The sequence below is a fragment of the Penicillium argentinense genome (genome assembly GCF_028826775.1).
Source record: "Penicillium argentinense strain IBT 30761 chromosome Unknown utg000002l_segment0_segment0, whole genome shotgun sequence".
NCBI lineage: Eukaryota > Fungi > Ascomycota > Eurotiomycetes > Eurotiales > Aspergillaceae > Penicillium > Penicillium argentinense.
Window position 1 is genome coordinate 239,776 of NW_026622661.1, and position 12,564 is coordinate 252,339.

The 12,564-nt window shown below is 52.8% G+C and overlaps 6 protein-coding genes across 6 annotated transcripts; 4 read left to right on the forward strand and 2 right to left on the reverse strand.

The window, feature by feature from the left end:
• Positions 1-949: 949 nt before the first annotated feature.
• N7532_000987 (threonine/serine exporter family protein) lies at positions 950-3,106 on the forward strand (the record flags this gene model as incomplete). Its single annotated transcript, XM_056613481.1, has 1 exon — positions 950-3,106. The coding sequence occupies one exon, from the start codon at positions 950-952 to the stop codon at positions 3,104-3,106; it is 2,157 nt and encodes a 718-aa protein (XP_056478522.1).
• A 715-nt stretch (positions 3,107-3,821) lies between these two features.
• N7532_000988 (uncharacterized protein) lies at positions 3,822-4,465 on the forward strand (the record flags this gene model as incomplete). Its single annotated transcript, XM_056613482.1, has 2 exons — positions 3,822-4,315; positions 4,381-4,465. 2 exons carry the CDS (start codon positions 3,822-3,824, stop codon positions 4,463-4,465), a joined length of 579 nt encoding a protein of 192 aa, XP_056478523.1.
• A 215-nt stretch (positions 4,466-4,680) lies between these two features.
• Positions 4,681-6,132, reverse strand: N7532_000989 (uncharacterized protein; the record flags this gene model as incomplete). The annotated part of the gene is made up of 1 exon (XM_056613483.1): positions 4,681-6,132. One exon carries the CDS (start codon positions 6,130-6,132, stop codon positions 4,681-4,683), a length of 1,452 nt encoding a protein of 483 aa, XP_056478524.1.
• A 503-nt stretch (positions 6,133-6,635) lies between these two features.
• N7532_000990 (anoctamin family protein) lies at positions 6,636-9,069 on the reverse strand (the record flags this gene model as incomplete). Its single annotated transcript, XM_056613484.1, has 4 exons — positions 6,636-8,342; positions 8,402-8,693; positions 8,767-8,920; positions 8,976-9,069. The coding sequence occupies 4 exons, from the start codon at positions 9,067-9,069 to the stop codon at positions 6,636-6,638; spliced, it is 2,247 nt and encodes a 748-aa protein (XP_056478525.1).
• A 1,264-nt stretch (positions 9,070-10,333) lies between these two features.
• N7532_000991 (uncharacterized protein) lies at positions 10,334-10,546 on the forward strand (the record flags this gene model as incomplete). The annotated part of the gene is made up of 1 exon (XM_056613485.1): positions 10,334-10,546. One exon carries the CDS (start codon positions 10,334-10,336, stop codon positions 10,544-10,546), a length of 213 nt encoding a protein of 70 aa, XP_056478526.1.
• A 774-nt stretch (positions 10,547-11,320) lies between these two features.
• N7532_000992 (magnesium transporter CorA family protein) lies at positions 11,321-12,491 on the forward strand (the record flags this gene model as incomplete). The annotated part of the gene is made up of 2 exons (XM_056613486.1): positions 11,321-11,850; positions 11,906-12,491. 2 exons carry the CDS (start codon positions 11,321-11,323, stop codon positions 12,489-12,491), a joined length of 1,116 nt encoding a protein of 371 aa, XP_056478527.1.
• Between the last annotated feature and the right edge of the window lie 73 nt (positions 12,492-12,564).

Consider the following 12,564-nt stretch of genomic DNA (forward strand, 5'->3'; position numbering starts at 1 on the left):
TGGGTCTGAGCATACACTTATGGATAATTCCATGATGGCCTAATGCATTTCAGGCTAATAACCACAGCCATTTTTCGGACTCATCTTCACCCTTGACTCACCGATTGATTTCACCATCTTGCAAATGTCGTGCGCGAGCAGGGAGGTTTGTCTCAGCGCGTAATACAATGAATAGGACGACAGTACCCGATTGGCAACGGCGCAAACTGAACCCGATCGCTCGGACAAGTAATCCGATATGTGGCGTGGACCCAAACCGTGGCTCATCGCGGCACGTAAAGTCTGATTGCTTCTAGACGAACAATCCCGAATTCCACCAGCCATTATTGGCCAGTTCTGTTCGCCGGACTGCGACCCAGCCACGACTTGATGGAGTATACGCCGTCGCGCCACATGAGCTCATTCGAGCGACAATATGGCCACGTCAATGCAAGCCAGAATTATTGATGTCGTTGTCTGGTTGTACTGTGCAATTTAGCAGGAGCCATTCGAGAAACACATCTTGTCGACGCCAATTCCGCAGCCGGGGCTTTTGCAGCGAATGGTAGACTGCATCCCCCGACCCTCAGATTGACCAGAACTAACAGCTACTCTGTTCAGTTTCGCTACACTGTCATCGAAGGCCGTTTCTCTCCTAAATGTTTCCAGCAAGATATACCAGGACATAACCAGACCTAATGTCCGACCAGGAGAAACGCAATGATGCCTCCTCGACTGACAGTGACAGCAAAACCAACTTCACCGACCCCCGGAAAAGATCGAAGATCTGAACGCGAGGTTCTCTGGCGATACAGCCATTCCAGATGAACCAGAACCCTCACAGCCTTTACGAGTGCGGTTCCGCTCCGATGCCGACGCCACGCGGCATGCACGACGGCAGAAACCACGAGAGGACATCCGAGCAGAATGGGATCGCTCTCAGCGACAGGGGCTTCCCCATCGGCCTGCTATGCCGTACTCGCACGAGTCAGAGGACATTGCCGATACACCATTAGGCGAGCGATCACAGCAGGGTCAATCAGGCGGCGAAAAGCAGCGAAAGGGAGAAGAATTCCAGGCATCAGAAGAGAAACAGCCTGTTGCTCCAGACACATTGAACCTGCAAAGCACCCGCAACAGACTACGCATCGCGGCGACAAACTTCAAGCAGAAGGCCTCTCGCTGGGGCGAACGAATGGGTCGCCCAACCACCGGCGGCGACGATCTCTACTCGGGTGTGTATCACAGCGACTGGGCAACGGGAAGCCAGCCACCTCTTTCTGACGTGACGGACAACAAGCACAAAACCGAGGAAGAGAAGCGAGAGCACAAGGTCGAAAGTAGCTCCGAGGCGCATCGCCTAGTACGCGATCTCACGCAAGATCACTCTGCAATGCGGCGCAAGGTACGCGGCAAGCCCTATCCGTATCGCAGGGCGCATTTAGTCGGAGGCGAGGATGAATCTAGTATGGATTCGGGATTACGGTATCGATCAGGCGGTGGTGGCATTCTTTCACAGTTGATCAAGCTGAATGGGGGCGGACAAAATGGGGACAATTTATCGCGAACACCGAGTCAGTCATCTATGTCCTCGATGGGTTCTGTGATACCAGGGCCGGCGTCGCGTACGGGATCATCAGATTCGGGGTCTGGGGCGGCGACGGCGAAAAGAGGGAAAGTGAAGTGGTACAAAAGGCCGCCCAACACGTCAACATCCACCCTGATTGGTGCCAGTGGAGGTGCAGGGAGCCTGAGTGGAGCGAGCACTCCGGTATCGAATGAGGTATTATCTGCAGCAGAAAAACGACGTGGCAAGCAATCTGATCGGAAAGTGCGACTAGAAGACGAGATCCGAGTGACGGTACACATTGCAGAGATCATCTGTCGACAGCGATACATCATGCAGCTCTGCAGGGCATTGATGACGTTCGGTGCCCCGACTCACAGACTGGAAGAATACATGCAGATGACGGCCAAAGTGCTAGAGGTTGACAGCCAGTTTCTCTACCTCCCAGGCTGCATGATCATGTCATTCGATGATCCGTCAACAAGAACAACTGAGGTGAAACTCGTTCGCGTGGCACAGGGAGTCGACCTCGCTCGTCTTTCCGATACCTATCTCATCTACAAGAACGTTATCCACGATGTTATTGGAATTGAAGAAGCGGTGCAGGAGCTGGATGAGGTAGTGAGGAAGAAACCACGGTACTCCAAGTACATCGTTGTGTTAATCTACGGTGTCGCAACGGCGACAGTGGGACCATTCGCATTCAACGCGCGACCGATCGACATGCCAATTATTTTCCTCAATGGCATTCTCGTGGGAGCGATGCAGCACATTGCTGCACCCCGCTCAGCCCTGTACTCAAACGTATTCGAAGTATCTTCGACTGTGGTGACGTCCTTCCTCGCCCGCGCATTCGGCAGTATTCCCAAGGCCATCGTCGACGGCAAACGCCAATACCTCTTCTGCTTCTCCGCCATCTCCCAAGCCTCCATCGCACTGATTCTTCCTGGATTCCTCGTCCTCTGCAGCAGTCTCGAGCTTCAGTCCCACCAAATCATCGCGGGCTCAATCCGAATGGTCTACGCAATCATCTTCTCCCTCTTCATCGGCTACGGGATAACAGTCGGAACAACCATCTACGGACTACTTGACAACGGTGCCGTATCCGACATCAACTGTCCGAAAGACGGGGCCTTCCCAAACCCCTACGTACAGCGCTTCCCCTTCGTAACAATCATGACAGTCTGGCTCTTAATCATCAACCAAGGTAAATGGAAACAACTGCCCCCAATGACGATCATCGCCCTGAGCGGGTACACAACGAACTACTTCAGCACGAAAAAGCTCGGCTCAAACTCGCAAGTCGCCAACACGGTCGGCTCGTTCACAATCGGCATAATGGGAAATCTGTACAGTCGGCTCTGGCACGGACACGCGGCAACGGCCATTCTCCCGGGCATTTTCATCCTGGTCCCGTCGGGACTGGCGGAGGGTAGCTCGGTGTTTAGCTTGGGGTTTGGTATGATTCAGGTTGCGATTGGGATTACCATTGGCTTGTTCATTGCGGCGTTGGTGGTTTATCCGTATGGGAAGAGGAGGAGTGGACTTTTTAGTTTCTAGTCTGCGAAGAAGTAACAAATCAGAAATTCCTACTCTTCGAGTTCGCCTGTTGTCCAGTCTATGCCCTCGTGTCGAGATACGAGAGCGAGCGAGTTCCCCGCGGTCAAACCTCTGCAGATGCAGGGGGAGGGTTCTAGAAATGCTTCGATCGCGAAACCGAAATCTGCATCAGTTGTGTGTCAACTGCGGAGATATCGAGATACGGATTCTCCTTGTTTTTGAGCAAGCTTTGCCAAGCTCGTTCAATATCCTTGCTCCTACCGATCCACTTCTGAACATACACGAACTACCATCGCCAAGCGAAGACACAGTATTGAAGGCCAACTACAATAAATTACTGTTCATATCTACACTGATCTAGCTGGCAATTTCTTCACTTCGCATCGCCGACGCGGGGCGCAAGCTTCATTTCCCCAAACAAGCCTTAGCCAAACGATCGACAAGCGAATCACGACCGCACGCCCGCGCATGATTTGCCGATCTGCACGATTTCTGGCCATGAGCGATTGGAAATGCCCGAAGATGCGTAAACCGAGCTAAAGCTTGCGTTACATCCGGGCGGACTTCTATCAACTGGAGAGTAGCGCACCAAACTGGGGGTAGGGAGTGTCGTGGCTTAACTCCGACAGGCCAGCATGGGCGAAGTATAAATATTCCTCGACACCGAGCATCTCAATCAACACTTTACCACCGCAATCAAGTTACACAAGTCGCAATGGTCAAGCACCTTTACATCCTCGCAGCTGCGACTCTCGCACTCGCCGACCCAACCGTCTACCTTATTCGCCACGGCGAAAAGCCCGACGACGGCGACGGACTGAATGCACAAGGCGAGCAGCGCGCACAGTGTCTGCGGAATGTATTCGGGGCCAGCTCTTCCTACAACATTGGGCATATCATGGCACAGACGCCGAAAAGCGGTACAACCATCCAACATTGGGATTCGTCTGATTTGCTTTGCTTCGAGCTCATGCTAATTAGAACAGATGGAGGCCGCCAACGTCCCCTCGACACCGTCGAGCCGCTCGCCTCGGACCTCGGGTTGACTGTTGACACTTCCTGCGACCGGGATGATTCCAAGTGTGTCGAAGATGTTGTGAAAGATTACGATGGCTCTGGTAATATTTTGATCTGCTGGGAGCATGATGCGTTGACGGATATTATTAAGAAGTTGGGGGATGATGATGCGCCGGATTATCCTGATGATAGGTAAGCCCCTAACCCTTGTAATGGCCGGTGGCAAGGAGAGTACTGATTAAACTACGGTCGCTTAGCTTCAACATCATCTGGACTGATCCCTCTCCTTATGATTCCATCACCTCGGAGACGAGCGAAGACTGCCCGGGCCTGGACAGCTAAATCCGATCGTAAGGTATTGTGATGCATTTCAGACAGATAAATTACGATTGGCTATGAACAACATAGAGAATCCTGAAAATAAATGAATTTAAATGACCAGCATCTCTAACTTGCACACTGCAAGGATGCCAAGCAGGCGACCAGTCGCCCAAATACTCGATCCTTGGATCAGTGTAGGAATCCAACTCTTAAGTTTTATTAAAGACAAGATGCTTCTATCGAGCATTCGCGGCCGTCGTCTGATCCCGCCAGACAGCAAAGCCGAGTAGTTCTAAAAGATGACGCTCGCGATGTGTAAATGTGGTCACACCCTCTTTACAGATGAACTTCTGTGCATGGTGCAACATTGCAACCGAATTCAAATCTTTCGCAGAAAGTTGCAGGAGGACGTCGTGGGTGATGGCGATGGTTTCGTCAGCTGGGGAGGTGGGTAACTGCTGGAGGATGTGTCGGGTCTTTTTATCGCGGGCTAAAGAGTCACAGTATGTTTCCAGCATGCGATTGCGCACGATAAACTGCAATATAGAAGGAAGCGAGTCCCGCTGGACGATGGTTTGCGAGAGTGAATTTTCCGGCTCCGATAGACCCCGCTGCATGGCGATGGCGTACTCGAGATCTTCGAGGAGAGGCGTCAGTTGCATGCGGGCAACGGAAGCGTGGTCGAGGATCGGACGGCCGTAGCCCAGCTTCTTCCGCCAGAAATAGTTACACAGAACGAGTGAGATGATGCAGGGGATGAGCACACAATATCCCCACCACCGCTCCGCCGTCACCATCGACGCAGCACCAGCAACGAGTCCATTAAGCCCATTGACGGCGGCATGCCATTGGAACCGACGAAATCGCGTATGCAACCTTCGTCGAATCTCATCGCTCGGCTCGCGAGCCTTCACCGCAGCATCATGCAGTGTAAACCGTCGAATCAGATATACCGACCAGATGGCATTCGCCAAACCAAAGAGCGCCGCCAGGGCATTTCCGATATACCCAGAGAGCAAATTACTAGCTTGGTAAACATGATGATCGGCACCACCGATAGCCATCAGAGTCCCAACACCGACAAGAATCGAGCCGGAGCCCATCAACACATCCATAACAATCCGATCAACAATTTCTGTCCCCAATTCGCGAAAAAGAACGCCGAGCCGCGATCCCAACAACCGCGTAATTTCAACATTCTTCGCATGATACCGTTGAAGACGGGTGAGATGCTCCCTCTCCTCCCGAAGCAGCCTCACATTCCGCCAACTCAGCCTAAAATCCTGAATAGCCACAAACACCATTCCCAGCGCCAACGCACCCCCAATCCCCATCAGGATCGCCGCAAACGTCGGAACTGGAATTTCATTCCAGACATTGGCAGCAAAGTCGCCCGCGTTCGCTAGCTCCAGGTAGCCCACGCTCGCGAGGAGCGAGTTCTTAAACTGTTGCTGGTGGAGCAGGCGGAACAGGCCGCGGCGACGGACAAGCAGGACCTGGTCTTTGGACGATTCGAGGGATTCCTGCCAGGTGATGTCGCTCGCTTCACGGGCTAGCTTGGGGACGGGGAGTGGTGAGTCGAGGCTTGATAGCTCATGTTCACAGTCGAGCATGGCTGGCGGCTGTTTCGGGTGTGTTGCGGAAGGAGGAGTGATGAGGGTGTCGGAAGAGTCTGCGGGCGTCGCCATTTTCGAGTCAGACTGCAAGGACAATACAAGTTTCACATGTCGGCCTGAGACAAGTGGCCGTTGCAAGGGGGAAGAGAAGGGAGAGGCGGGAGGTGCGGAGGGAAGAACGAAAGAAGGGACGGTCAGGGACTCCGCGGTGGGGCGCGCCTCGTAGGGCTGACCCGGCGATCCTTCAGCCCTACGCAACTACTAGTGTATGTAAGTACTTCACTAGCGGAATATTGGCAGGGATTGTTTACATATTTAGAAGCCACGTCGTGGATCAATTCTGCGTGAAGGCATCCCTAGCAGGATTAGTCCCTACGATGTACTAGACTACTACTGTTGTAGCACGTATCCTCCTCGCGTAGCCTACAAAACACGACTCCACCAGCAGGCAGCCAGGAAAAGAGATTATGCAACGCTAAGCTATTCATAGAGCCAAACAAATCAATGCAAAAATGCTAAGAAAAACAACAAAACTCAACCAATAATGCTATGCAAAAATGATTGGAAAAGAAAAACTACGCCCGCTTGGCACTTTTTCCATCCACACTGTTAATATCACTTTCACTAAGCGCCCGAATCAGCTTGACGCCAGCGTCCGCTGTATCATACGAATGTGCATTCCAGAACGCAGCCTCGCGATCTGATCCCTTCAGCACATCATCCTGCACCTTCTCATTACTAGGTGAAGGCGATCCGTCCGAGACAGCGGTATCCGTCCCAGACTCGTAGACATTAACGCGCTCATGGAACCGGACACGTTGGCGCACGCGGGCACCGGGGGATTCAGGGGAGACAGATCGTCCATTGCGGAGATTTCGGCTCATGTCGAAGAAGTTCTTCCGGACCGCGTGGCGACAGGCTTCTTCTTGGGAGAGCGTTTCCGCGAAGATTTTCTGCATGGCAGTTGCGGCCGTGAAGCGGATGGCAAGGTAGGCCTGTTCGGCGATGAAGACGGTCAAAAGCAGCGAGGAGAGATGCACTTCGGACATGTCGCCGCGGTAGAGATGGACAATCGCCGCAGTCGAGAGGGTGCCCATCCAAGCGAGGAAGTCGAGGCCAAGCAGACAAGGACCGATGGAGTCAGCACGAATCGGTGGTGGACGTTGGTTCTCTCGCGTCAACTTGAAGAAGTCACCGCGGACCTCGAGCCAGTTGTTGAGGAGGAATCCAAGCGGGACGAGCGGCCAGGCGACGCCGAAGAGAGCGAGATATCCGAATTGCACGCACATCTCGAGGATATCCTCTTCAACCTCGTATCTGTCCGAATCCGCCTCGCTGCGCAGACGTTGCAGGAAGGATGTTTCGCCGGGCGGGTCGAGCAGCAACAGATCGGTGGCTTTGGAAAAGCTACGCTGGCGGGTGAGACCAGCCTTGCGGTCTTGATAGTTGCGCCATTTCTGGTACAGTTTTTTCTTGGCGAAGGGGAGGATGATTTCCTCGCAGAAGTTGAAGATCTGGGCGGTCATGGAGAGATAGATGACTTCTTGCTGGAAACGAGAACCGTCCACCTGAAAGTCCTTGTGTGCCATTTCGATGTTGAGGCCGGCGCGCTTGATAATATCGAGATGAGGGACAATCGACTTGCCGAAGGGGACGTAGATGTATGCCGTCAAGATGGTCGGAAGGAAAGAAGTGATAAAGTTCATCACAAAGGACTTTTGCGTCTGCGCGAGATCGTAGAGATCCGCAGAACGATAGTTCTCATACTCAGTCAGACGAGTCGCAATTCTGGTCAACAGCGAAGTAATGAAAGGCAGGGAGAGCGAAAAGAGGATAGTCGGGACGAATTCTAGGAAGCCCTGGAAGCGACCACTATAAACCTCGGAGATGAAAACCTCCGACGCGAACGTGATGACGATCAAGCTGCCCAGAGCGACCGCCGCGACTGAAGCAAAGGGGATGAGCAACAACTGACGCATAAATTGTTTCCATCCGGGAAACACGTGAGTGACCTGGCCGGTGATGGGATCCTTGATCTCCTTCTCCCATTTATACTGGGGGCGATTGACCTTCAACACGCCGCACCCACGCACACCCCAGCGATGCGACAGATCAAATTCGCGGACTTTCCAGTATTCCACGAAGCATATACACCACACGGATAGTGCGGAGCCGTATAAAATCGAATATGGGCCGAAATATAGCCAGCCGATGATGCCTAGTGCGGCTGGGACAACGAGGGCGAGTGAATAGCACTGGATGAAGGCGAAATAGAATGCGACCTGGAAGAATGAGTATTTGTCCCAGCTTTCAGATTACCTAGATAAGATGCCACGCTTACCTTCTCTCCAAATAACGATCGGATTGAGTCCAGATCCTGGATGGTCAGAACTGTCTTCCGACTCCACTGCTTCAGCATCTCCGAGCAGGCATCTTGATCATGTAGCGGGAATGACGCCGTGACATTCTTCCATTTTCCGAAGTTTGGTGTAATGCCCGCACCACCTAGTTCTTTGGCCCATGTGACGGCGTGATAAACTGAGCGAATCTCTTCGGCGGGGGTTTCTGCGGTAGCGGAGATGTGGTCGCCGTCGGGAAGAGTATGTGTGATGGCGTACATCCAATCTTTGATTCTGTAGGGTAAGACGTTAGCACGATGAATCCTGTTGTATTCAATGCCCACTCCGCGGGCTGTGGGACACTCACCTCGACTGATGTACCATCTTCCCCAGATGATCCCGTGGGACGCGAATGCACACAAGGAGAGCCTGTCCATGGCCATGACGCACCTGCACGCGAAGACCAGCTTCGGTCAGATCGGTCATGAGCGTGCGGAACTCGGAGATAGCGTGCGGTTGATCTGCGATGGTCCGTCAGCACTGCAGCAGCTGTGGTCAGCTGGGGAGGGGACATACCGAGCTCGCCGAATTCATACTGCAGCACCCAGTCGATGCCCAGGTTGTCATTTTCGGCGGTATGGGCAGTGGTGGTGCCCGCGAGCCAAGACATGGAGAGCAAGTTGGGGTAATGAGGGGAGAAGAGTGAAAAAGACGGTGAGATGGGAGAAGAGAAGAGTGTGGGGAGGAGCGCTAGAGGGGTTCCACCATGGCGCTAAGATGGGCGATAGGGGCAGGGGGGAGTTCTGGAAGAAAATAGGAGACGATCATCGAAGATGATGATGGACACTCATATGATGACTAGCGCAACTACATATACACTTTTCTTCCATTTATTTCTGGAAATTGCCCGGCGAAACCTGTTGATTGCTTTCTTCTCCACCTTCAGCCCTACAGGGTTGACGGTGACGTGGTACCTGTTCTTAGCCTTACCTAGGTAATGAGCACGATCTGGTCTCTGGCGATTACGAGTGAGACAATAACACCTTTAAAATATTCTTTCTACTGATCCTTGTATCTCCCCACAGATTGCAGAGTGCTGATAATATGTTCCTTGCCTCGCAGGGCTGGTCGAATGAACGAGGGCCAACACCGCACGATGCGGTACGTGTTACGGCCCCACTCAGCCTTGCAGCCAACTCAACCTGGCGGTGAACACTAGTATATTCACACCAAATATTACACATGGCCTAAATATTAAATACTCAGAAAAGGGAACCAAGAGGATCGCAGCAGGGATTGATGATTCCAGGGCTGCATGTTATGCATCTCTAGTTCCAAGATTGCTGGAATGCGACGTCAAAATTCGAGTAAAAAACTGCTGCCTGCGCCAAGCGCCAAGCACGGGCATTCATTCCTCCAGGCAACATTGGACGATTCCCCCGTGTATGGATGCACGTAGTATTCCGAAGAAATTAGGGCGGAAGCCCCGGATGTGCCAAACAAGTCACGGCAGAAAGAAAAGTCGTAGTCGGCGGAGTCGAACAATTTAGCACCCAAATTCCAAGCTTGGCAGGCATTGATTGAAGAAATCAGGCCAAGACGATGACGGCAGCTCGGCATAACCGGCCGATCGGTAAAGCTCGCGCCGAACTGCCGCTACGCCCAATCCGCACTAGCACCGCCTTCGAGGCAGGCATCAAGATTCACTACAGTTTCAATTGACATCCCAACGGTTGGCCCATCCCAATATATATGGGGATCCGCGATCGACGACATTCCAATCGTCCGTCTCCGCGCCTGTCCAGGTATCCTCGCTGATCCATTGACCAAACCGACCGTTCCTGATTGAAGGGGCCGGTCTCTCGCATATACCTCCCTCGACAGGACTGCGTACCTTTCTGGCAGTTGAATGGTCGAGCATACCCCATACTGCAATGGCAGGGCCACACGGATCCATGGCGCGCCCGACTGTCCGCCAGAATGCCACTCTCGGCCTGAGCCTTGTGCTCTTCACCTTTATGTTCCTGCCCACTTTTCTCGTCCTGCTGGCTGTCGTCGTCTTTTTTATTCTGGCATACCCCAAGTTGCGCAAGACCTATCTAGAAATCATGGGTCTGGAAGAGGAGTCAGTCGACGATGAGAAATGATTTATTGATACATCTGAAACACACTTCAAGGTACGGACGCCCCTGCCTGTATCACTTGTTGAGGGTGCATGCATGCAGTCTGACTTTCTACTGGCAGTGCACTTGGCATAGACGGAGTCACGGATCAACGACCTCGGTTCAGATGCAATAGCTGGAGTTTTGGTACCTTGGCAATGTCTTTCTCTCTTCTTCTTGTCATTATTCAGCGACGTTCACTACATACTAGTACTTAATATGTACCAGCAGAATCTCCCATATCTCCTCTCAACCATTTTCTTGTTATACCGTTTCCCTCTAGATCCCAATTCAGCACAATTCCAGCAGAATGGACGACCCAAGAACCACCTCACCCGCTGGGAAATCCACCTGCCTGGTGCCAAGGTACAAGTCGAGGTGCCGACACCCGGATTCAAACTCTGCCCCGGCCACCCTCCGAACGCCCTGCCACGCTGCCTCTCCTCCACCACCCACCACGATTGGCCACATTTGCATCCACCAGGACCGGTGGGTCGGCGGGTAGGGCTGGAAAGCCTGGGGAGGGGGACAGGGGGCCAGTGACTCTTACTAAGGCCGTGAAAGCATTTTCGCCCTCCATCCAGGCAATTTCACTCCACAACACCTATGCAAAGCACTGAGCAGCCCACCATCTCCACGAGAAGGAACACCAAGCCACCAAGAACAAAACTAGAATGGGCTGAGCTCCCTGTTGACCTGAAGAAAGCGCACCCCAGCGCTCTCATTCCATCCAACTAATGGCACCACCTGGACACGGCCATGGCACTCCCTGAAAAGAAGGACCACCACCGGTCCGAAGAAAGATTCAGCTTTTTTTCTTCTGAAACCCAGAACACCATCAGCTCGCCAACCTGGGACGGACTGTTTCCGTCCGGAAACTTGGACCACATCTTCCAAGAAAAGACGAAGCAGCGTCCGGACCCGTCTCGACCCGTCTGGTGGTTCGATGTCCGCGATGCCACTGAAGAAGACGTCTCGCAGGTAGCGCAGGCGCTCTCCATCCACCCGCTGACGGCCGAGGACATCGTCATCCACGAGCCGAGAGAAAAGGTCGAGGTCTTCAAGAACTACTACCTGATCTCGTTCCAGACGCTGGTGGATAATCCGAAAGAAGAAGCTGAACGTCCTGGTTTCCCTCATCCGGCGGAGATCTACATCCTGGTTTTCCAGTACGGAGTTGTGACCTTCTCGCCGAGCGGCTGCCAACACATTACCCGCGTGCGGGAACGGATTCGAAAGATGCACGATCCGCTGATCCTGTCCAGTGACTGGATCTGCTATGCATTGATGTACGTCACCCCGACCCCAAACTTTTCCAAGAAAGTCAAACTAACTCTGTATCAGCGACGACATCGTCGACTGCTTCGAGCCCTACACACGCGCAGTCGAGCAAGAATCCGAAGCAATCGAAGACCAAGTCTTCATCGCACGAATCGACGACGTAAAAGCTCTAATCCCATCCGTCGATGCCCTCCGCAAGAAAATCACGCACATCATCCGCTGCCTGCACGGGAAAGTCGACGTGCTAAACGGCTTCGTGAAGCGGTGCCAAGCACCGGATCGACTGCCCGTGTTTCCGGACGGCGAGTTATTGATGTACCTGGGCGATGTGCAGGACCATCTGATCACAACTTTGTCGACGCTGGGCCATATTGATGAAATCATTGGTCGGTCGCAGGGGAACTGTCTGGCGCAACTGAGTGCGACGAATTTGAGAGTTAGTTTGACCATCAATTCGGCGTTGAGTAAGGTTACTGTCATTGCGACGATTTTTGTGCCGTGTCATTTGGTGACGGGTATGTGGGGAATGAATGTTGAGGTCCCCGGGCAGAATGATGATGGGCTTGGGTGGTTTTTTACGATCGTTGGTTGCTTTGTTGCGTTTATGGTTGTTTGTATGGGTGTTGCGGCTAAGTTCAAGTTGCTCTGATTGATATTGCAGGGCACTGGTCGATAGAATTGGTTGGATGTCTAGAAATTATATTCTTATTGGTGGTAATGAA